The sequence below is a fragment of the Stomoxys calcitrans genome, chromosome 4 (assembly GCF_963082655.1).
Source record: "Stomoxys calcitrans chromosome 4, idStoCalc2.1, whole genome shotgun sequence".
NCBI lineage: Eukaryota > Metazoa > Arthropoda > Insecta > Diptera > Muscidae > Stomoxys > Stomoxys calcitrans.
The window spans coordinates 160,829,509-160,854,690 of NC_081555.1; the positions used below are offsets into that span (position 1 = coordinate 160,829,509).

At 40.4% G+C, this 25,182-nt stretch overlaps 2 protein-coding genes across 2 annotated transcripts in view; one reads left to right on the forward strand and one right to left on the reverse strand.

Moving 5' to 3' along the window:
- Nucleotides 1-600: 600 nt before the first annotated feature.
- The window catches only part of LOC106085488 (cytoplasmic dynein 1 light intermediate chain 2), a 30,593-nt gene continuing 6,011 nt past the window's right edge, over nt 601-25,182 (reverse strand). Inside the window, exons 2-7 of the mRNA XM_013249755.2 lie at nt 10,449-10,639; nt 6,426-6,826; nt 6,114-6,343; nt 5,934-6,045; nt 5,624-5,803; nt 601-1,720 (exon numbers count right to left, since the gene is read on the reverse strand). Of these exons, the coding sequence (XP_013105209.1) occupies nt 1,466-1,720; nt 5,624-5,803; nt 5,934-6,045; nt 6,114-6,343; nt 6,426-6,826; nt 10,449-10,639 (1,369 nt within the window). The 3' untranslated portion in view covers nt 601-1,465. The remainder of the gene's footprint in view (nt 1,721-5,623; nt 5,804-5,933; nt 6,046-6,113; nt 6,344-6,425; nt 6,827-10,448; nt 10,640-25,182) is intronic.
- Nucleotides 16,621-24,333, forward strand: LOC106085487 (armadillo repeat-containing protein 2). Its single transcript, XM_013249753.2, has 9 exons — nt 16,621-17,052; nt 17,123-17,234; nt 17,304-17,731; nt 17,814-18,085; nt 20,404-20,541; nt 20,621-21,303; nt 22,901-23,087; nt 23,148-23,393; nt 23,461-24,333. Exons 1-9 carry the CDS (start codon nt 16,734-16,736, stop codon nt 24,223-24,225), a joined length of 3,150 nt encoding a protein of 1,049 aa, XP_013105207.2. The 5' UTR covers nt 16,621-16,733; the 3' UTR covers nt 24,226-24,333.

The following is a 25,182-nucleotide window of genomic DNA, read 5'->3' on the forward strand; positions in this document are numbered from 1 at the left end:
GGCAAACTTCTCACATATCAATGAGTGCAGTCCGATTCAAGTTTTAAGATCAATGATCAGGGCCTCCTTTTTATAGCCGAGTCCGAACGGAGTGCCGCTGTGCGACACCTCTTTGGAGAGAAGTTTCACAAATGTTGCCAGCATAAGGAGGGGAACATCACCGCTGAAAAATTTTTCTGATGGTCTCGCCAGGATTGGAACCCAGGCGTTCAGCGTCATAGGCGGACATGCTAACCTCTGCGCTACGGTGGCCTCATTTCATATGTACCGAAAATGTCAGCTTTGATGGACTCAAAAACGCAGTTTCCTGTTTTAAACATGTTGATCTCTTTTTTTTATTTTATTATGTATTCTATTTTCAAAATTATTTCCATATAGTATAAATGTTGAAATCTCTGTAGCAATAAATTACATTGTTAGGCTGTTGGATAAGCAACTAAAAACATTAAAAAATAAACATACAAAATTTAATGCCTATTTGATTTGATTTAAAAAATACTTTCTTTTATTATGTAGCCATATTAACAGTTATTTATGAAAACAAAAAGGAAAAACTTATTTTCCTTTTTTTTATCGTTACGCATTACATTGGTAAAGTGAGTGGTTAAGTGGACGATACTTGATAATTTTAGTGAATGGAGGAAAAAATTCTATAAAAACAAATAATAATCAGTTTATAAACAGCAAAAGAAATAAAAAAAGGAAAAAATAAAAATAAAACTGAAGAAAAAAATAAAATTAAATTTAAAAATAAAAAAAAAATTATATAACAGATACAACAGAGCAGGCATTGCTTATAATAATAATTTAAAATGTTTATTAGTTTTATACGCACGTGAGAAGTTTGAAGGTGTGAGTGCTTATAGGAGTAGTAGAATTTTCTGTGGGAAGAAATGTGGAAATGGTTGGTCATTGGTAGTTCTGGGAAAATTTCTCTAGTGTTGCTTGTTTTGTTTGCTAAGTATCATTTAGTTTTCTTTTTTTTTTATATTTGTATGTATGTAGGTATGTATTGTATATGTTTTAAAGTACGGATGTATGTATACATAGCTCTATATATATATATAAATCGATCATGAGGATTTTTTGTTAGAAAGGCCTTAAGGATTTTCTAGTTTTGTTTAACTCTTAATATGTGGCTTCTTTTTGTTGTGTTTCTATTTTCTTTGTGTGTAGAGTAGTATATATAAAACGCTGAATTCTTCTTCTTTTCTGTGGTTTAAAACTGTTTTTGTTTTGTTTTTTAATTTTGTTTCCTTTTTTTTTCATAAATTGAGGGAAGGGTCTGTTTTTTTGTTGACTTTTCTTTAACTTTTTTGTGTAACAAATTTAAGAGTATCTCGAAAATTTAGTTAGTGCCTCTAATTTTGGTTGTTTTTCGTTACTTTTTTGTTTTTTTTGTGTTTTAATTTGAATTGAGTGTTAGTTGTTCTATTGTTGTTTAAAATTTTTGTTGCTGTTTTTCCTAACATTCACTTTGTGAAAAATCGACATCTTTCTTTACACTTCTCGCCAAACGATCCAATTCCGCAGCAGCATCTGTGCGCATTGTGATTTTGTCGGGAGTTAGTAGGCTATCTGAACCATTGGTTCGTGGTGTGCTCATCGCTCCAGGAGGTGTGGCCGGCGAACCGGATTTTTTGTGCAGCAATGAATTGAAGAAATTTGCTAAGACTCCCTCACCACCGGGTGTGGCAGGATTCATTTTAACATCAGAAGGCTGAAAATATTTTAAAAAAATATATATAAATAAGAAAAAGAAAGAAGAAAAAAATATAAAAATATATAAAGAAGAAAAAAGAAAAGAAAAAATTTAAATATGAAAAAGAATCTTAAAATGGATATTTTTAACTGAGTAAAGGTTTGGGGATAGGTGTTCGCAGCTAATCAATAGTAAATGAACTCCAAATAATAATTACTTTATCAACATCACTTTTGTAATGGCAATGGTGTGGGTTCTCTTAATAATGACCTATAAATGCATGTACAAATGTGGAGGTAAAGCAACCAATATTAAGTTATTCGAATTTAATAATACGTTATTTTATCACTAGCTCCTTCAAGTCAGTGGTATGACGAATTTATTGAGGACATTATAGGAAGAGAAAGTTAACGATAACAAGAATTTACAATAAATATTTTGTACAACAAAATGACAAATGAAAAAGGAATTAAAGAGCAGTGGAGAGATTCCAAATAAAATTTAACATGAGTAATTTTGTAAAAAAAAAAACAAGTAAAAGCGTGTTAAGGTCGGCCGGACGGAATCTTGGGAACACATCACCATGGATTCTGATAAAATATGGGAGCTATATCTGGTTATTCACCGATTTGAACCGTACATGGCACGGTTATTGAGAGTCATAACAGAATACAATATGCAAAATGTCAGCTAAATCGGATAAAAATCGCGGCTCAAGAAGTTAAATCGGGAGATGGGTTTATATGGCAGCTATATCATGTTCTTGACCGATTTAGACCGTACTTAACAAAGTTGATGCTAGTCACAACAGAACACTGAAGAAGTCAAATCGGGAGAGCGGTTTATATGGACCGGTTTAGGCCATGCTTAACACAGTTGATGGAAGTCACAACAGAACACTCACTATGTGCAAAATTTCAACTAAATGGGGGACAAATTGCGGATTCATGGGCTCAAAAAGTCAAATCGGGAGATCGGTTTATATGGGAGCTATATTATGTTCTTGACCGAATATACCGTACTAAACACAGTTGATGGAAGTCACAACACAAGACTATGTTCAAAATTTCAACCAAATCGGGAAAATATTGCGAGGCTTCCAGGAGCTCAATAAGTCAAATCGGGAGATCGGTTTATATGAGAGCTACATCAGGTTCTTGACCGATTTAGACGACAGTTGGCACAGTTATTTAAAGTCATAACAGAACACTACTACGGTTTATATGCAAGCTATCAGGTTCTCGACCGATTTGGACCGTACTAAGTACAGTTGTTGAAAGTCATAACAGAACACTACATGCAAAATGTCAGCCAAATCGGACAAAAATTGCAGCTTCCAGGGGCTCAAGAAGTCAAATCGGGAGATCGGTTTATATGGGAGCTATATCCAAATCTAAACCGATATGGCCTATTTGAAATCCCCAACGTCCTACATCGATATCAAGTATTTGTGCAAAATTTCAAGCGGATAACTTTACGCGTTCGACTGCTACCGTGATTTCGACAGACGGACGGACGGAAGGACATGACTAGTTCGACTCAGAATGGCGAGACGATCAAGAATATATATACTTTATAGGGTCCTAGATCAATATTTCGAGGTGTAACAAACGGTATAACTAGATTAGTATACCCCCATTCTTTGTTGGTGGGTATAAAAAATAAGGGCCAGGTTCTTGTTGACTCAGTAGCGGAGGGGGAGAACTCCCTGGTCAGAAAAAGTGTTGGTTTGATCCCGTTACACAGACCAGACAACAGCAGCAAACCAACGCAAAACTAATGTCATCCAAGGCGTTGGGCCCCGACTGATCTAACGAACTTGACTCATATTTCGCTGCAAGAAATTTGAAGATATCTGCCACCAAAACTTTAACCACATTTCTCACTACAAATACGCGTAAGGTGAATACTGAATACCAGGTTGTTCAACCGTCGATTTATTGTGCATCCCGAGAGTGACAGGAGGAGAGCCATTCGCCGTATCCGTGGTCTCCGAGCCAATAGACAGCCATCACAATTTACCGTGGGCGAAGTTACGATTGTCATCATCCAAGGCGTTCGGCCCCGACGGAATCTCTACATTGATGTTGAAGAATCTGGATTTACCTGGACTGCTGTCCTCAACCTGTTTTTGAACGCTCTTATAGTTCCCGATGTCTGGAAAATGGGCTGAGTGATCCCGCTACTGAAGCCTGGAAAGGACCCGAGTTTGGGGAAGTCAGATCTCCCTTCCCTCATCAGTAGCAAAGACGCTTGAAGCATTACTCTTCCCGAGCCTCGTAGGAGAATAGCCATTCGCCGAGCATCAACATGTATTTCGAAGACTGCATAGCACAACAACTGCTTTGCATGCCATCACCGCACACATTTGCCGTGGCTTCAGTCAGCCCAGGCCATGTGATAGGACGATCCTCGTGGCCTGAACCTATCAAAGGCATTCGACATGTCAGCCATGCCAAACTATTTGAGGACATCGCCAACACGTCCTTCCAGCCAGGCTTGAAACGCTGGGTCGCGAATTATTTGTGTGGTCGCCAGTCATTTATGGAATATGGGGATAAGGAGTCGAAGCACCGTAGAGTGAAACAGGGAATTCCCCAAGGTGGGGTTGTATCTCCGGCACTGTTTAACCTCTACCTATCCTTCATTTCACCCCATTCAGACGGCATAGAGATCGTATCATATGCGGACGATTGTACGATCATGGCATCAAGCCCCCCACCCATTGTTGATTGATGTGGTTTACAACAACAACCCATTGTTGACATCTGCGATAGGTTGAACGTCTACCTCAACGAAATTGACTCATATTTCGCTGCAAGAAGTCTGAAGATATCTGCCACCAAATCTTCAGCCACATTTTTCATTATAAATACGCGTGAGGTGAATACTGAGCTGAAAGTGATGGTCGATGGAGAAACGATTCCGACCATCAAGTGTCCCAAAATTTTTGGCGTCAAATTTGACAGCTTTTACACATTCTCCCCACATACCACAGCAATTTGCGATAAAGTCAACAGTAGAAACAAGGTCCTCAATTCACTTGCCGGCAGCACTTGAAGTACTGACAAAGCAAATGGCCGGTCTGTAGTAAGTTATGCTGCGCCAGTCTGGTCTCTTCCGCTCTGTGACACGTAGTGGAATAATATTCAGATCTGTTAGAACTGCGACGGGCTGACTCCTCAGTGCTCATGTGGACCACATCCATCAGGAGACAAAGATCCTACCAGTGCAAAGACATAACTACATGCTGTCTAAGCAATACCTTTTGGACTGTTATCACAGAGACCATACAAATCATCATCTTGTGCATAGGTATCCACCGCCCAAAAGAAAAAAGAGAAACTCTAGATCAAGCGGCATATCAAGCGGCAGATTCGGTAAATTGCTTCCGGATGAATATAATCCTTGGAGAACGACCGCCTCCGATTGCACCCGAAGAAATTGACCTCCCTAGGCCAACCAGAGTAGTTCTGGCTCAATTACGTTACGGCAGATGCAGCCGCCTCAAATCCTACAGAGCAAGAATTGATGCCGACGTGAAAGATGTATGTCCCGATTGTAACCAGGGACCGCACGATACACGTCACCTGTTTGGCTGCCCTGCCAAACCCAGCTCCCTGTGGACGCACCCCATCTTAGTCGCAGAGTTTCTGGGTTTTGACACTCAACAGAAGCAAAATTTCTTAGAATCCGTTAACGATCCTGATTTTGTGGTTTTTTTTTTGGTCCACACAATTTGACCCACCGAATTTCCAAGCCCTACGACTTATATTATTGTGTACATAGATAAAAATATGGAATTGTATGTATGCAGTTTCGCATCGCTGCTGAAATACTACCGTTATGTTAAAAAATATGTAAAAGAAATAAACAATGAACGATGAAATATGAAGGATTAAATAAAAAAGGGGACTTCACCTTCCTACTGGGAGAGTTCTGACCAGCTGAACCAGGGGTACGGGGCATAGCTTTGCTGGCCTGTGAGCGTAAAGGCGATTCACTACGTACTTGTCCGCCTTGTTTTATGATTTCCTGCTGTCGCGCCAAAAATGTTTGTTCATCTTCCGTTTGAACTTCAATTTCACGATTTGAAACAGCCTAGGAAAGGAAAAAGAGAAATGTTAGAATAAAAGTATTTGTAAAAGCTTTCAAGGCTATTAGGGTTCATAAACCCTAATCGAATGGCTTATGGTCCCACAAAAAAAAAAACGTTAAAACATTTGCATACTTTTCTGGAAGGTGGCGCCGTAATAATATCTGTGTAATAGTCTTCAGCTTTACAAGAATGCATATTCTCATATAAAATACTTATTTTCTTTAAGCTATCCCAACCGGCAGGACTGAAAGATATGTAAAAAAAGTTAAATTAATAAATTATTCCCATCTGTTTATAACAAAATATCATTACATTAGAACTGCATCTTTTTCAACGACTAGGGCAGGTGTACGGAATGGTAGACCATAGATTCGATGTGTTAAATATTTATAAAGGAGATCACAGTTTTTGTCTTCTTTGACACTTGTATAGAAGAGAGAGGTGCCGTGTTGCAAACAAAAACGCCTTATCCACTGCTGTACAAAGTCAAAGTGCTCATCTCGATAGTCGTATTCTTTTTCCAGTGTGGTCATGTAGTCCGTCTGAAAAGAAGTCGCAACATGCCAAATGAAAAGAAATGCATATAAACATTGATTTTAAATTTTCCAATTTTCATTTCCATACCTTGGTAACTACCACGACAATGTCTAAACCCAGATTTGTTAGAAGTGCTCCATCGGTAAGCGGCAACAAATCGTCGTCGTCCACTGAATTATTTCTCATCGTGCGTTTAACAGGTGAACCTGGGTCTAAATCATCACCAACTTCACAATAACTTTGCCATGAGGTTACTAAACGTTGGCGGGCTTCTTCTTTTTCTCCAGGTTCTAATTTTAATGTCTCAATGTGATCGGATAACACCTTAATCCAATGATTAAGTTGTTCCAGCCAATACCATGGCTGCGTCATAGATACTGTTAATATGACCAATGTGTGTGCATAGTTTGTTTCATTTAGTGCAAAATGTAAGAGATTTTTATGACCTGGATCACCATCTAAGACCCAAACACTTAAACGGGTCATATCTAAAAAGTAAAACAAGATATAAAAAATTTCAAATTAAGCGTATGAATGGTTTTAGTACATAATTAAGAGAATAGACGATCGAGTAACAATTTTCGTTTGGTGCTATGATTTACACCGTCAAAAAAGTTGTTAGAATGTGAAGACCGAAACATTGAACCTAATGCCTGTAGACAGTTTAGTTCTCTTTGTCTCACTGGCTTGCAATTGCGAGGAGAGTCTGCAGGATTATGGGTGAACACCTTTTTTATACATGAGATCTCTCTAGACACATAGCCCTCACGTTGTTGTAGTCGTTCCGGTGCATAGACTACTATAGATGGCTAAAATGGCTGGATGGGAGACGATCTTCATAATAAAAACTCTTCTCCTGTCTTGAAATTCACACGAAACAACTTAAGCTAGACCTGTAATAAGTGGACCAGGCTCATAGAGACTTTATAAGTAACTCATCGAAGGCTTAATATAAAAAGGGCCTATACTTTACATGGACCTTTTTTTGAAATCGATGACGCTTGCAATTTCAGTTTCGGACAATCAGCGATATCGAGTGGAGAGTCTAAGTAAAAGGCCGGGCGGTGCCGGAACCGTTGATATTCGATATGACAAGGCGAGTTATTGACGCCTATAAATAATCATTGGTCATAACGTTCCCGCGGTGATCGGTCCTATGGACCGGAACGAGATTGCTCACATATGGATGCTCACGGGGATCGCTAACTACACATGCCAATGTGGCTACAACAGCAACAACAGTCATACATTTCTTGAAATTTTGCAGAATATAAAGATGAGAAAGATAAAATATTTTTTATATACAAAAATGGGAGCACGCTTCCCCTTAGGTTAGGTCGAAAAAAGGATGCGGGTTCTAAGAGGATGCGGGTTCTAAGAGGATGCGGTTCTAATCCGCCTATGCCACTATAGACATATACCTAAGCAATCCCATGGCAGCCGGTTGTACGCACCGGATTGAACCAATAGAGTTCTTCATCTACTAGGGTTGCCGCCTCAGTGTATAACACACTGCTACAACAACAACAACCTAAGCAAGTAATCTGCTTTATATGTACCCGTACTCCTACGCAATGTATCCCCAAGATATCTATGTCAGGTATTCCGTGCTTCAAATCAAAATTCTTTTTCGTTTTCAATTATATGCCCCAAGCTCGTTCAAGTCTGGCATCGTATCTGCACCCAAGAGCCTGGTGCCTTTTATCCACGAAAGGCGGGTATTGACATAAGACATGTTCCAATGGCTCATCATCGTCCCCACATGCCCTACATATACACTACACACGCTGTCACTTGCCGCACCTGTTCTGCATGAGTGTCCTATATGACCCGCAAAAGTCTCGTCTTCTTACGATCCGGCTCACCTGATAGGGGTTTCGTCGCCCTATTGACCGTTTCACTTTCAAGCTCGGACAGCGTGTCCCCGCAAGGTTTGACATTCACCAAGTTTGCTGATGGCAATTCTCTGGCCTTTAAGGTCAAATCACCTGCTCTTTCATGCCCTCATTACTTCGCTAAGGTCCGGCACCCAAACTATGCACGATAAGGTACGGCACCCGGTATAGCTGTGAGCACCACAAAGGCTGAAGCATTGCGCTCCAATGTATGTGGTGTTCATTGCTGTCATGAGAAGCTTAGCTGCGAGATACCGGGCGCGTTTATAGGTTGCGGATAGTGGAAAGCTCTATACGGAGTAGCTGCAACGGCAGTCGCGGACAATCAGCTGCATCGAGCGGAGAGTGAAAGGCCGGGCGGCACCGGCTCTTGCACAAATACTGAGTGTCTATGGTGCTCGATATGTCAAGGCGAATTATTGGCGCCTTTAATAACCAATGGCCATTGGTTATTAAAGGCGCCCTGTTCCCGCGGGGATCAATCCTTTGGACCGAGATGAGCTTGCTCACCTACAGGAGCTTGACGAGAAACGCCACCTCCCTATGAAAATGTGGCTACAACAACAACCTAAACTATGCGGATCGTGCCATCAAAAAGGTGATCTAAAACTCCAAAGCTGTTCGTGACCTTATCGTCCTGGTTGTCATAGCCCTGCTGGCCAGCTCACTGCCCGTAATGATGTTCACACTCGACGTCCTCGCGTTAACACATACAATCTCACACATTCCGTAATCACCCGGATCTTAGTCTGCTGGACCCTGTAATTTTCGGGTAGCCGGAAACAGAACTCAGTGTCTGGGTCCTCAATCTAGACCCCCAGGCCCTCTATCTCATCTAGCTTTGATTCATCTGTGTGGTATGAACTTTAAGATAGCTATAACAGAGTTCCCTTAATCGAAGACCGTGCCGCCGAAACCAGTACCTCGCATTTGACCTCAAGTGTTGTCTCAGATATCCGATTGCAAAACTCCTCAATTACATCCAGGTTTCCTTCTTATCGTCTCCTCAATTATAACGCGTGGCCTGCGAGTCTACATAGTGCACTATGTAGGCTCGAGCCTGCCCAACATCTATGAACCTCCTCATTACTATTTGATCTTGTCGGCTCTCGAAATCTTTCTGTTGAGGAATTGTTCGATATCCTATCCAAGATCACACCCAAGTATTTGACCTTGTCGGCTCTCGAAATCTTTTGTTGAGGAATTGTAGAGCCTCAATTTGGCCCACCATCGTCTTTCTCGTAAAGAGGGATTTCAGTCATCTCTGGGTTTAAATTCAGACCCTTAGGTCTAACCCATTCATCGATGCCCTTACCTCAATTTTAACAACTCCAGATAACGAAGATGAATGCACGCATTTGAAAATTTTGTGAAATTTTGCTTGCTCTTTTGGGGTCATGTACCACCCCATAAACCACCCAAACAGCTATCTTGGCCGGTTGTGATAATATGAATAACAAATGAAAGGTGCATGGCAGTATAGTACGAATTTGATATAAAAATGTTTGGCCAAATGTCTTGGTGGCCGACCCACCCCCAAAAACTCCATCAAAAGGACTAGACTACAAACAAGATGACTATGATCCCCCTACGAATAGCAATCTGAGCTCCGACTTGTGCGGTTTTCATCAGTTTGGGGATAGTGGGAAGCTTTGTATATGGAGAAGCTGCAACTTCAGTCGCGGTCAATCGGCTGTTTCGAGTATAGAGTCTCAGTGAGTGGCTGGGCGACCACCACTCTTAAGTCCCTATGATATTCGATATAACAAGGCGAGTTATTGGCGCCTTTAAATTACCAATGGTCATAAAATTCCCTGCCACCGTAGCGCAGAGGTTAGCATGTCCGCATATGACGCTGAACGCCTGAGTTCGAATCCTGCCGAGACCATCAGACAAAATTTTAAGCGGTGGTTTTCCCCTCCTAATGCTGACTACATTTGTGAGGTACTATGCCATGTAAAACTTCTCTCCAAAGAGGTGTCACACTGGGGCACGCCGTTCGGACTCGGCTATAAAAAGGAGACTCCCTAATCATTGAGCTTAAACTTGAATCGGACTGCAGTCATTGATATGTGAAAAGTTTGCTCCTGTTCCTTAGTGGAATATTCATGGGCAGAATTTGCAATTTTGCATAACATTCCCGCGGCGATCGGTCATATAGACCGTAACGAGCTTGCTCAGCATTGTCATTATTTTTTATAAAATTTATACTCACCATCTCTGTATTCATCTTTAACATCAATGTAGGCATATTCCAAACCAGAACCCTTTTTGGGATTCTCCACTCCCTGCAGTTTGGCCACCAATGTCGTTTTGCCAGTGGCATTATCACCCAATACTAATACCGATTTATTTGAGGGAAGTTTTGTGCTGCCTTGTTTCTGAACTTCGCTTAAAATAGAAGACCTGGAAGAAAATAGAAAGAACATATGAATTGTTAATGATTTTCTATTATAATAAAAAGAAAATCAATGCAATCACCAATGACTATTATTTATAAACTTTAATCAAGAATTGTAAAAATACCATGTCATATTTATAATGTGGAAGGGAATAGCTAACGTTTGTTTGATTTATAACTTTATACCCCGCATAGGCGACTGTTTCATTCATTCAATCCGACAAACATACGTGTATACCAACGACTTTTATTAATAAAACTTGTTGGAGAAATAATTGAGTCATTCGAGCAACCACCCACCATTTTGCTGCTGACTTTTGGTGGCTGGTGACCGACCATCTATTCTAAGTATATATGTTGTGATGGTAACACAATCTATGTTTAGTGGTCATTTTTGTAATGGAAGCAGGAGGAGAAGGGGAGGTCTTTGTTATTCATTGCATCAAACGCCTTTTCTTCAATTTGCAATTCCATTTCAGATTAGATTTGTAGCCAAAGAAAAAAACACGAGCCAGCTCTCTGGGCAAGGACATTTTTTTCTATAATAGCCATAAATTGTTAATGGGATCTAACAACACCACCCACCCCTTACTAGCTGAACCACCGAGTACTTACTTGTTTGGTAGGGTTGGTGGGTTCCCTGTGCTAGACAATTGTAATTTGATTATTTCACTGCGCAACATTTGGAAAACATTCAAATCGCTTGAAAGCCCATCATCGCCATTAGCAGCTGACCACTTAAGTTGTTGTTGCGTTTTCATTATTAAAGTCCTTGCCACACGCACTGGCAACATGCAAATTTCACTTAAAACGAAATTCAAATAGTCCTTGTAGCGGGTTATTCCACCTCTTCCGATAGGTTGGGCTTTGTTGTCTCAATTGTCAATTTCTTTTAATTAAGTTTGTATTTTCAATTACTTTGAATTATATGACCACTGTATGTCCTTTGAATATAACATTCACTCTTCTTGTCATTCGTTTACTCGAGTATTAGTTGTGAGGAGTATATTATGGCTTGGTTGGCAACCACTGACCACTGACTGGCCACCAAGGTGTCAATAGAACTGCAATGACATTGGGGTTATTTATCTATTCACTTCCGTTCTATGTAGTACGTATGACCGTTGTGTCGTGCGAGTTCAACTACCATTGAAATGAATTGAATATCCTTTGTTGATACCCACATATGATGTACTCAATGGGTTAGTGTTAAATGCATTGATAGAGTTTTTTTTTTGTAATTGAGTGGATTTCGATTTTCATATTTGTTGCTTACGCTTATGGTTTAGAACTTTAGAACTTGGATGAGGGTTTATGTTCTTGTATTGATTTTTTTACTCCAAAAATGGTGATTTAGTTCAGCTATAAGGAACCATTAGGAGTGCGTTGAATAAATGGCCAGAGTCGTGGCAGTTTAAAGGGGTAATATAAGTACTGCTAAGCACGACTATTATTGAAGAGGTAAAAACAAAACAAGTAAAAAATTGGTCTAATGTTGGCCAACGTCATACTTTTGGAATCAAACTTCATATATTGGGTTGCCCAAAAAGTAATTGCGGATTTTTTAAAAGAAAGTTAATGCATTTTTAATAAAACTTAGAATGAACTTAAATTAAATATACTTTTTTTACACTTTTTTCTAAAGCAAGCTAAAAGTAAAAGCTGATAACTGGCAGAAGAAAGAAAGCAATTACAGAGTCATAAGCTGTGAAAAAATTTGTCAACGCCGACTATATGAAAAATCCGCAATTACTTTTTGGGCAACCCAATATTAAACGAGTTGTTTCGCTTTAAGAATGCTACAAAAGTATGGCCGCTTCAAATGGGGACAGGTGAACACGAAGACTCTCTGGACGAAGCAGTCCGAGTTAAGGGCATGGACAACAAATGGGACAATTTGTTGCAGTGCTAAGCTGTCGTTGATTATGCATCCTCCTTTAACACTTCTGATGTCGATGACTTGGGTGCTCGCATCACCTTGCTTTTTGACTATCTCTTTGCGTTCGAGCCTGTTGTTAGAAAAAGGATTCATAATGATGGCGGTGATTGGATGAAGTGCAGGTCTGCTCAGAATCTTAGAGATTTATCATATAGTGCATATTAAGAGCATCGTAATGCAAATTGCAAATTTTGCCCATGAACATTACACTAAGGAACAGGGCCAAACTTCTCACATATCAATTAGTGCAGTCCGATTCAAGTTTAAGCTCAATGATAAGGGGCCTCCTTTTAATAGCCGAGTCCGAGTCATTGGGGAGAAGTTTTACATGGCATAGTACCTCACAAATGTTGCCAGCATTAGGAAGGGAAAACCACCGCTGAAAATTTTTTCTGATGGTCTCGCCAGGATTCGAACTTAGGCGTTCAGCGTCATGCTAACCTCTGCGCTACGGTGGCCTCAAGAGCATCGTACTACTGAGAATTGGAGGACTTTTTGTAAAAAATATCGGAACAAGGCCAAATCCGTTACACGAAAGGAATGAAATAAAGGGTGATTTTTTTGAGGTTAGGATTTTCATGCATTAGTATTTGACAGATCACGTGGGATTTCAGACATGGTGTCAAAGAGAAAGATGCTCAGTATGCTTTGACATTTCATCGTGAATAGACTTACTAACGAGCAACGCTTGCAAATCATTGAATTTTATTACCAAAATCAGTGTTCGGTTCGAAATGTGTTCAAATTTTGACAAATTTTGTTCAGCGATGAGGCTCATTTCTGGTTGAATGGCTACGTAAATATGCAAAATTGCAGCATTTGGAGTGAAGAGCAACCAGAAGCCGTTCAAGAACTGCCCATGCATCCCGAAAAATGCACTGTTTGGTGTGGTTTGTACGCTGGTGGAATCATTGGACCGTATTTTTTCAAAGATGCTGTTGGACGCAACGTTACGGTGAATGAACACATTTCGAACCGAACACTGATTTTGGTAATAAAATTCAATGATTTGCAAGCGTTGCTCGTTAGTAAGTCTATTCATGATGAAATGTCAAAGCATACTGAGCATCTTTCTCTTTGACACCATGTCTGAAATCCCACGTGATCTGTCAAATACTAATGCATGAAAATCCTAACCTCAAAAAAATCACCCTTTAGATATTATTCTGAACGATTTGGTAGTTTAGATTCCAAGGGCTTTTGGCGTGTTCTTAAGAGTTCTGGTTGCTTTGGCGATGACAGTCTAGTGTATGATGGTGATGTTGATGATGTTTTTAACATTTTTTTTTTTTGCTTCCGGGGTTCGAGCTAACCGACCTATTAATTTTGAATCTTTTCCCGATATTGGAGATTCAGTTTCCTTTCGTTGTATAAATATTGATGATGTTTCGGTAGCTTTAGGAAAAATTAAGGCTAAGTCCATTGGTGTTGACGATATTCCTATCGAATATCGCTTAAGTAAACTCAACATTTTCATCATGGTAAATAAAGTACACAAACGAACAACGTCTGCAAATATTCACATCTGTCAGAATGCCGCCCTCCGAAGTGCGACGGGCTGTCTCCTCAGTTCTCATGTGGACCACCTCCATCAGGAGACGAAGATCCTACCAGTGCGAAGACATAACTACATGCTGTCCAAGCAATACCTTTTGGGCTGTTATCGCAGAAACCATCCAAATCACCATCTTGTGGATAGATATCCACCGCCCAGAAGCCTTAAATTATTGGGTTGCCCAAAAAGTAATTGCGGATTTTTCATATAGTCGGCGTTGACAATTTTTTTCACAGCTTGTGACTCTGTAATTGCATGCTTTCTTCTGTCAGTTATCATCTGTTACTTTTAGCTTGCTTTAAAAAAAGTGTAAAAAAAGTATATTTGATTAAAGTTCATTCTAAGTTTTATTAAAAATGCATTTACTTTCTTTTAAAAAATCCGCAATTACTTTTTGGGCAACCCAATAGATCTACATGATCTAGAGCGTGAGGTTCAGCGCTACAAGAGAGAACCTCTAGATCAAGCGGCATATCAAGCGGGTCTAAACAACATTCATGCAGACACGGTAGCAGATGCGGTAATTGGCTACCGGGCGAATGTAGTCCGCCTCAATTCCCACAGAGGTAGGATTGATGCCAACATGCAAGATGTATGACCCGATTGTAACCAAGGACCGCACGATACACGTCACCTGTTTAACTACCCGGCCAGACCCACTCGATTCAGACCCAGATCCCTGTGGACGCACTCCATCTTAGTCGCAGAGTTCCTGGGTCTTGACATTCAACAGAATCAAGCCGACGAAAGATAGAAGACAATAAACTGCTACAACAACAACAACAACGTCTGCAAATCATATAAATTTACTACCGAAATTCGGAGTCGGTGGTTGCTACTTTAAGAGCTTCATCGTTGCAAAATCATCTTCAGTGACGAAGCTCATTTTTGGCTCAATGGGTTCGTTAATAAGCAAAATTCAAAATTCATTATTGGTAATTTGCGGCGCCACTGGGCCATACTTCCTAGTCGACGATACTAATCATCACGTTGCCGTTAATATACAAATCCACTGCATCATGCTCACCGATTATTTTTGACATAAATTGTAAGAAATGGGCCTTGAACGACATGTGGTTTCAACAGGACGGTGCCACAAGCCACATAGCACACGTTGCAATCGATTTATTGAAGAGTTGTTGTTGTTGTTGTAACCACATTTTCTTGTGGAGGTGGCGATTCTCGTCAAGCTCCTGTAGGTGAGCAAGCTCGTACCGAACAAAAGGACCGATCGCCGCGGGAACAGGGTGGCCATTGGTTATTTAAAGGCGCCAATAATTTCCCACGTCATATCGAGCATCGTAGGCACTCAGTATTTGTGCAATAGCCGGTGCCACCCGACCTCTCACTGAGACTCTCCGCTCAATGCCGCTGATTGTCCGCGACTGCAGTTACATCTACTCTTGATGAAGCATTCCACTATCCGCAAAGCATCTCGTGAAAGCAATGAACACCACACAGATCGGACCTCAATGTAGCAGCTTGTGTTGTGCTCACAGCGTGTTATCTAAAGAAATGTCCCAGTCGATTGGACGCCTCGTTCGTGCGATTTGATGCCTCTAAACTATTTTCTTTGGGGCTACGTCAAGTCATTGATCTATGCCAACAAGCCGACAACGTTGGAATAGCTCAGAGCCAACACTGAACGGGAAATAGCAACCGTTTCGGCTGAAATGTGTGGCCGAGTCATCGAAAATTGGGGCCATATGAACGTCGAGTCGAGTTCCATTCATAAATGTTTTTATTGTACTTCATGCCAATGAGAAAGTTTTTGAAATAATAAATGGTTTGCGTTTTATTAAAAAAAAATATTCTCAAGTCCCTATTGGAAAACCCGATATAATGTAAAGACGATTTGAGGATCATGGCATTGCCAAAAAATGCTAATTTTCTCATAAACATTCCGACAACATTCGGAACAGCGCCCGTTGTATCTGATCAAACCATAGTAGTTCAGTCCTAACTACATTCCGACCGCTGGAGACAATACAAGTCCTGCTGGGCTACACACGACACTCTTTAATTATTTATCTAACCAATCAATCATACCCGACTTACTACCAAATCCCTCTGGACGCATTCAAACATTGTTGCCGAGTTCCTTAATCTGTTTAACAGAAGGGGCAGTTATGAAAATTGTGTAAAAAAAAAATAAATGATTTAATAAAATTAACCATTTTTTAATTTGTAGTTTAATAATCCTTAGTTTTGGCTTTTCACTACGCCTCTGTTCTTTGCATGTTCCTTACATTTAAGTCTTGGCTAACGGATGGAAATTAGCCTGCTTTAGCCTATGAGTGCATAGAATCCTGCTGAAATAATTTCAAATAACAGCTACGAGCAAGAACAACACACAACGGCCATGTGAGTGAGTTTCTTGTATCCATTCACTCGAAGCTCGCCATTAAAAAAGAGCGGTTGTTATGGTGCCCATAGTAAGGCGAAATAAAAATTTACCATAAAAACGAAATACCATTCAATTGGAATATTTCTGTATTGGCTCTCAGAGGGAAAAGTTCAAGAATAACAGGTGAAAATAGTGTTACTAAGAATGGGAAAATAGTGAAAATTTTGTGAAAAGTAAAAAAAGAAAAGTTTTAAAAATATGAGCCTTTTACCAAAACGCAGATCTCGCAGTGAAACGCGTGATAATGAAGTGCATGTCAACAAAAACAACAGCAATAAAAATAATAACAATAATCCCACAACTAATCAGAATAATATAAAAAATCTATGGGGAAAGGTCCATCAAAATGCCCAATTCCCCCAAATGGTGCTGATGGGAATGGGCAAACGTCGCACTTCGGCCGAAATGATAAGTGAAGCTAAAACATTTTTGAGCGATGTTGGCGGTGGTGGAGGTGGTGGTAGTATATCGAATACCCAAAATACCCAGCAGCAACATCCTCAACCCACCACCAGTGGTAAATATGTAGAAAAACAACAACAACAAGAAAATCATTAATAATGAGTTCAAATTATTTTTATTTTCAGTGGTCGGTGGAGTCCGGATGGTGAGTACACGTCGTCCGGTGACACCCCGCGAGCCGGGCAGGGTGTTGTATGGCAAAGTGACAATGGCCGGCCGGCCACCCAGTTCCTTTTCGTAAGTCTATGATGAACATTTTGCATATGCAAGTCATTTTGTTATATTTGTCATGTGAATAATTTACAGTTTGCGTTATTTGCGAAATACGGACTCGCAGCCAGGTGGACCCACTCCAAGGACTCCCAATCTAGAGCCCATGGTAGAGGATGGTATGGGCAGTGAGTTAGGCGAAGGAAGACCTTTGAACAGAGATCTAAATGATAAGAAATCTCTACAACAACCACAGCAAAATGTTATGTTAGTTGCAAAATCACTAGAAGGAGGTGGTAGCCCGAAGGATACCATTACACGCAGAGCTCAATCACTTGAATTACCCTGTGATGAAGCTAATAAACAAACAGCCAGCACATTGTCTGGCAAAAATTCCAACAACAACAATACAAATAATTGCACTACCACCAAGCAATTGCCAACAACAATAGCTCCAACAAATAGCAAGCCATTGCCTCGTAAATTACCGGCATTGGAGGTAAAAGGGAATACAATGAAAAAGGGTAATTTGCCGCACACATGCACAGTAGCAACTGCACATGAAAATTAATTTGCTGGCATTAATTTTTCTTTCCATTGTTTTAGATAATTTCCCCAATTTTCGCAATCAATTGAGGGCTAAAACTGCATATTCCGAACAATCGCAATCGCATAACAGAAAGGATGAAAATTCCATTTTATTGATTGATGAAAATGGCGCAAATAATCGAGCCATAACCCTTTTGGAAACTCGCAAAATTCTGACACGTTCCAATGATTTGTTGGGCCAATCATCCACAGAAAAGTTGATCGATATGCTAAAGGAGCATGCTGGCTTAAAGGATTGCACAGAGGAAACGGCCAATCATATAAACTCGGTAAGTTGAAAAGTATGAGACTTGCAGAGCAAAGTTTTCGAATTAAATCATAATTTTGATAGGGATGTGGAAAGTAGTGAATTCTGCGACTCATAGGGCTACTTTGCTTACATGCTGCTACTTTCAACTTTTGTTAATTTTTTTTGAAAAATGTACCAAAATTAGTGGCGAACCATTACGAAGCCAGCGTGGAGACATCCTTCATTTCAATATACAATACTAGTTTGTATTGCTGGCTTTTTTAAGTAGAGTCTGTTAACCGTGACCGTTTTTATGGAAAACCTTGACTTGACTGAAAGGCGCGCAAATATGAAAAATAGCCATTGCTGCATGTTTTTTCAAGTTCTCGCCAGGATTTAATCCTAAGTGCCAAACTTGTCATAGGCAGAAAATGCAAACCATCAAGCCAAGATTTAAGAGAATTTATGTTTGTATTTATGTTTATATTTCGTTTGCTAAAAAATCTAAATCTAACATTAAGGTTAGGTTATATTGGAGTACCCACTACTAGCAACCTCGATTGTTAGATGCTTCACTAGGAGATCTTAGGTCCTTGTATTCGCCCTAGAAAAAGGTAGTAATTAGAAGAATAAAGTGGAGGAGCGCAAGAAAGCAGAAACAACAGAAACGTCAGAAAAACAAAACAACGCATTAGAAATAAAATTGGGGCACCAGGTAGTGAGAATAGGGTCCAGCCAGCCAATTAATGCTTATTCTAGAATGACAAGAGTAAGGATTCCAGCCACGGAAAAAGGTTGTTGTTGTTGTAGCAGAGTGTTGTACACTGAGTCATCAGCCCTTGCCGATGAACGACTCTATTGGGTCAATCCGGTACGGCTTCCATGGGATTGACGAAAAAAGCTATTCACTCATTGTTCTATATATTATCGCCATTTCGAGGCAGTGGCATAAAAAGTGCTCGATCTTCTCCAACTCCTCAACGACATCGCACACCCTGCAGAATTTTGTCACTCCCTGTGTCCATGTCGACTTAAAATACCTATAAGAAAATGTCTATGCTTGTAACCAACAGCTCCAGCCCATACCAACAAGATAGTACAAGGGAGAGCTAACTGTTTCCGTAGCACAGTCCACGCTCGTGAGCGACCCATTCTTTTCCTTCCTCACACTTTGCTTTGTGTCTTCACGCCATTTCGTGGTAGTGACATAAAAGGTGCTCGATCGTCTCCAACTCCTTAACGTCATCGCACAGTCTTTAGAAGTATGCCATTCCCTGTGTCCATGTAGAGGTAAAATACCTTTCGTTGCAATGACTTATAAAAAATGCCTATGCCTTTAACACACAGCACCAGCCCAAGCCTCATTTTCGCAATCATCGTACAAAGCATCCACCCTACCCAGAAACCAACCAAGGATCCATTCCTTTTCTGTACGTCCTTTCATTCTTCGCCGCCTCCCCAGAGCCCAGCAGAACCTGAAAGTCGTCCCCATGGTTCAGAAACCTCCACGCATTTCCCGAATATTCGATCGGGCCTATGCTTTTGCATCGACATCGTCTCCAGTGCCATTAGGACCGCGACGACCTCCGCCTGAAAGACGTAATACCCGCACAAAAGTGTGTATACTCAACGAAGATTTTGCACTGGCGCCCCTATTGAATTTAGACCTATCTGTGTACCGGGTATACCACCAGCCCGAAAATTCTTTTTCGGGGAAACAACGTGAGGGCAATTTTCCTTGCCACACACCCAACATATAGGTGCAAAGTACTAAGTTCGAATACGGCATTCGACTCCTCTCTCCCTGCCTCTTGCTCCAGAGATCATCACCGCCGCATTACTCCGTACCGCAATGCCATGGCAACCGATTGTACGTACCGGATTGACCCGATGAAGATCTCCATCGGCAAGGACTGCCGCCTCAATGTACAACACACTGCTACAACAACAACAACAACTCCGTACCGTCTCGAGCTCTGGCACGTTTTCCAGAGCTCGATGACACATCAAACATGCACAGTTGATAATATGCCTAACAACCGCCGTAAACATCCAGTGTACCGTACTCCAACTCTTTCCTATCGAGTTGCGACAAGAGTGGACCCTTTTTGACCCTTTCCTCGATGTATCTTCTTAAGCTTAGTCTCTGGTTAATAACAACGCCCTCCAGAGAGTTACTGAGTTGTAACTTTGTAACCCTCCAATTCAGGACAGGACCCTTGAATGATAATTTTTGTATAACCGAAATTTCCATCATAGTGATTTTTTAAAACTATAGTACCAATTTTATTTACGTGCTAACTTCTGCCTTCTTCATTCTTTCATTAACTTTTCCAAGCTTTTCCTCTTTCTTTTTAGATTTTAACAGAACTTTACAATCGAGTGCACAAAAATGAAGATAACTTCAAAAAGGGATTTATACTAGGTGGTCTTTATGGTTTGGTAGAATGCAATTCCTCAAAAATACTATTAGCCGTAGCCCGTGTAGTATTGGCGGTAAGTATTTTTTTCCACAATCATGTCTCCAACATTCCAACTACACCATCAACTTTCTTTTCTCAATTCTTTTGCTCAGCTACGAGTTTCGGGCAGCAATTTAACAGGAGCCTGCAAATTGATATTCAAAGTGGCACGCAATGAGCAAAATGATTACTTGTTCCATGAAAATGATATACTCGAACTGTTAATCGATGGTTTGGGTCGTGCCAGTCCTCTGGAAGATCCCGAAGCTTGCATCTATGGTTATGGTTCCATACGTTTTCTCACCTGCAGCACAAATCAAGAGAGAGCCGAATTAACCGCCATAAAAGATCTCAATCGCAATTGGTCTGAGCAGGTGGAACTGCCACGCAAACCCAATACAGCTCCCAATTTGGGAGAATATCCAAAAATTTCCTATGAGAAAACCAAAACTGAATATGTCCAAAAAATATCGAAGCAAGATGCTTTGGTATTGAGATTATCCCGCCATGGAGCAGTACAATTGATGATTCTACATTTGCAAATGCTTAATGAAGCAGGAGCTACGCGTAAACTGGAAGGTCCTCCCTTACATTCATTATATCAGCTATCGGCAGCATTGCGCACATTGGCTGATGTGCGTAAGTTCATATCTTCGTTGGAAAATTTGGATGTTACACGACCGCATTTCGATAATACCAGCATACACTTGGAATTGGCTTGTCCACATTTGATAAAGGCAGCTGAAGTAACCATAGGAGAGGTGGAGGTGCAGGCAAATATAATTAGGACATTAAGGTAGGATGAAAATAACTATATATTTAAATCTGATTCTAAAGACTGTTGCCAGTCACCAACTGATTGGTACAATTTTTGTTTGGCTTAAATAATCAATGACCATCATGGTCCGCGGCAATCGGATACGATCACCCTTTTATAGAGAATTTTTGTTGAGAGCTTCAAAGGCATAGACGTTCCTATTTTAACTTTACTATATGGAATCAAGTGCGAACTTGATCTGTTTTACTGCAGACACCAATTATTGCGTTATGTTCGCTCACCATGACCTCAACTTCAAAACATGAAAAGCTAAGCACTGGTTACAATTCGTCAAAAGAACGGAAGAACGGCAGACTGAAGTCGCCCAAACCCAAATGAAAGGCACTCTCAACCCACTGACCCTTAGTGTTATCATTCTGATAGCCCGCATACCATTGAATCATCGTGACGACCCCAATACATGTATCAATTATCTCCCAATCTCTCAAGGGTCTTCAAAATGAAGGATGAGAGACTCATTGTCAATTCATTTCTCTTTCGAGACGAGCTTTATGATCAAAGTATTTTGCAGTGGAAAAATCAAGTCAGAAGATACCACAACACCAACCATGGTATGACTCGTTTCGATTCCTTGTGGAAATCTCATCGGATACTTTAAGGTGTGAAGGGCCGTACGTTGGTATGTTGTATTTTTTATCGAATTCATTACAAAAACGCCTCGATGATATAAGTACCGTACTAGCACGCTCGACACCCAGTCTGCTAGCTGTTCTTTTCCCAATGCATGTGTTGTGGCAGATTTTTTATTTACTCAACTACACTACTCCCATGGTATAGACATGTTTTTGTGCATAATAGCCTGCAATCCTTGGACAGAGAATTGCTCGGTTTCTCGCCTTCGGGTTGAAAACCACACTAACGTACAGCCATTTAGTCGGTACGTAGTCGACCAAAAAGTAGCTCTTACAAATCGTTGCAAGATATTGAAGAATCTGCAGATTATGAAAACTTTGTATAGAGTAGTTCCTCCCAGGTCAAGTGGATAATAATATATGAAATGAAATAAAGTTCCTATCTGCACGAAACGGGTAAGCCCGCGTGGAACTTTGAGGTTCGATCAATGTGAGGTTCATTGTTAACACGAGAAGCTTAACTGCGACATTCTGTCCACATGCTGCGGAAGTGGAATAAATATAATTGCAGCCGCGGAAATATAATTCCCGCGGTGGTCGGTCTATGTACCGGAACGAGATTGCTCTCCTATAGGAGCTTAACGAGGATCGCTATTTCCACAAGCAAATACGGCTCCAAAGACACCAACAACCACGACTGTGTATGAGCTCTTTGCTCAAGTGGTATCCTCTGGCTGAAACTGTGTGAAAATCGGGACCGCAAGCCGCTTAAACAGTTGAGTCCTATTAGTCCGTTAATTCATCTTGGCTCTAGAAACCTATTTATTTATAACCTTTGAATGCCTTTTGTAACATGAAGTCTGGCTGTGGCTCATTGCACCTTCATTCAGTATGTTGTGACTAGGGCTCTTGGAATTATTTAGAGACTTCCGCTTGTTTGGTTTTAAACATTTTTTTATTTCCCTTTTAATTTTTCATTTCAGTGTTCTTTCTGAAGACTGGGATTGTTGTCATGCCATGGAAAAGTTTGCGCCACGCATTGGTATGCTTTTGGGACCCTGTTGTACAGATCATAATACCAGCAATGCCGAGAAACTTTTGTCCATTATAAGTCGTTTGGGTTATATATTGGGTAATATAATGACCAATTATGATTTGGCCCGAATACAGGTGAGTGAAATAAACCCCTAAACTCAATCTTAACGTTTTATATTTAATTGATTTTTACAGTTCTTTCACAATGATGTGGCTATGGAGTATCTGCTCAACGTTTTGGAAAACTATTCCAAGGAACCTTTAACTTTACATAATTCCTTGGGCGATACTGTTTTGGATGTGCTCATCAAAATGATTCGAGTATTGGCTAACATGAGCGTCGATTCCGAAGTGGGCCATGGTCTGGGTGATACTCGATCCTTGGGTGCTATATTATTGGAAATATTAAAGACCACCCAGCAACTTAAAAGCATTAAAATGGTAAGTTCAGTAACAAAATCAACACATTTTTGTGTACAAAAATCTTATGTAAGATTATCTTTTTTAGAAACAAGAGCTTCAAGAATTATGTCATGCCACCTTGGGTGCCCTACACAATCTATGTTTCTATCAAGATCAAATTACCACCACTCCATCCTCGGTCCAAGAAGCCCAAGGAAGTTTACGCAGCGTCTTACCCGATTTGGCCACACAATTATGTGGGGTTTTGAAAAACGCTCAAGATGAATTATCTCAAGTGGAAGCCGCTCGTGTTTTGGGCAACTTAACTAGAAATGAAAATGCCCGCAAATATTTTTGCCGAGCCAAGGGCCTTAAGTTGGTGGTTAAAATCCTGAGCAATCCACAGACCAAAGAAATTCATGATCTTCAAGCTTGTACAATAGGCATATTGGTGAATTTGCTGGGCGACATAGATAATCGCATGCCATTCATACAATTGAAAGGTCCACAATTTCTATTGGAGTTACTGATTGATGCTCTCAAACAGAATGAAGATTGGTTTATGGGCACCATTATATGTCAGGCCTATTGGAATCTATTCATTGACACCGCTCATCTGGAGGATGTATGCGATGATACCACCTTGGATGATTTAATCGATTTATTGAGTGAATATTTGGATGACGACAAACTTCTGCAAATGGATCAAATGTTTAGTCAGCATCAAGTTTGGGAAGATTTCACCATGGTCTCCTCATATCTATTGGATCATTTGCAATCACACTATGGCCAGCAAAGTGAAGGCTTACAATCCGAAGGAGCCAGTGATCTAGAAAATGATGAAGATGATGTTTACATAGATGGCATCTAAGAAAAATATAGTAAACAAATGTTAACAACAGTAGCAGAAGAAAATAAACAAATATATGTCTCATTTCAAGAGGCAAAAGAATACACATTTTGCTTGGGAAATGGCAAATTGTTTGGTTTTATTGTTGAATCCGTAGGGAGGAGTGGTGCACGGTTTATAGACTAGGGACGACAAAAATGTGGAAAACGATGAAAATGATGGTAGCAAAAGAAAATAAACCTACAAGTGTGTCCCATTTTAAGAGCTTTAAAGAAGGAAGCTATAAAAATGGCAATTTGTTTTTTTTATTATTTACCACACCATGCAGCGTAACTAACTGATCGTATACGCTAGACCTGATCGACATGATAAATCGGTGCGTAATACAGAAGGCACAAAGTCTTTGTATGAGGGACAAAAGCAAATTTGTACATGAACATTCCATTAAGGAACAGGGGTAATACAGAAGGCACAAAGTCTTTGTATGAGGGACAAAAGCAAATTTGCACATGAACATTCCAGTAAGGAACAGGGGAAAACTTCTCACATATCAATGAGTGCTGTCCGATTCAAGTTTTAAGCTCAATGATAAGGGACCTCTACTGCGGCACGTGGTTCGTACTCGGCTTTAACCGAACGGCGTGCCGCAGTGCGACACCTCTTTGTGGAGAAGTTTTTACATGGCTGGCATGCCAAATGGTACAATAGGAGGGGATAACCACCGCTGAACATTTTCATGATGTTCTCGGCTGAATTGGAACCCATGCGTTCAGCGTCATAGGCGGAAATGCTAATCTCTGCGATACGCTGGCCTCCGTATAAGGCACTACATTATATTCAGTATCCTTTTACTTCCCAAGCGATCGGTCAAGAGATCGAAAAGACCTTGCTCCTCAAAAAGGAGCTTGGCAAGGATTACCCACCCTATACACAAGCATGCAACAACAACCACTCTAAACCTCACAAAAGTAGGAATAG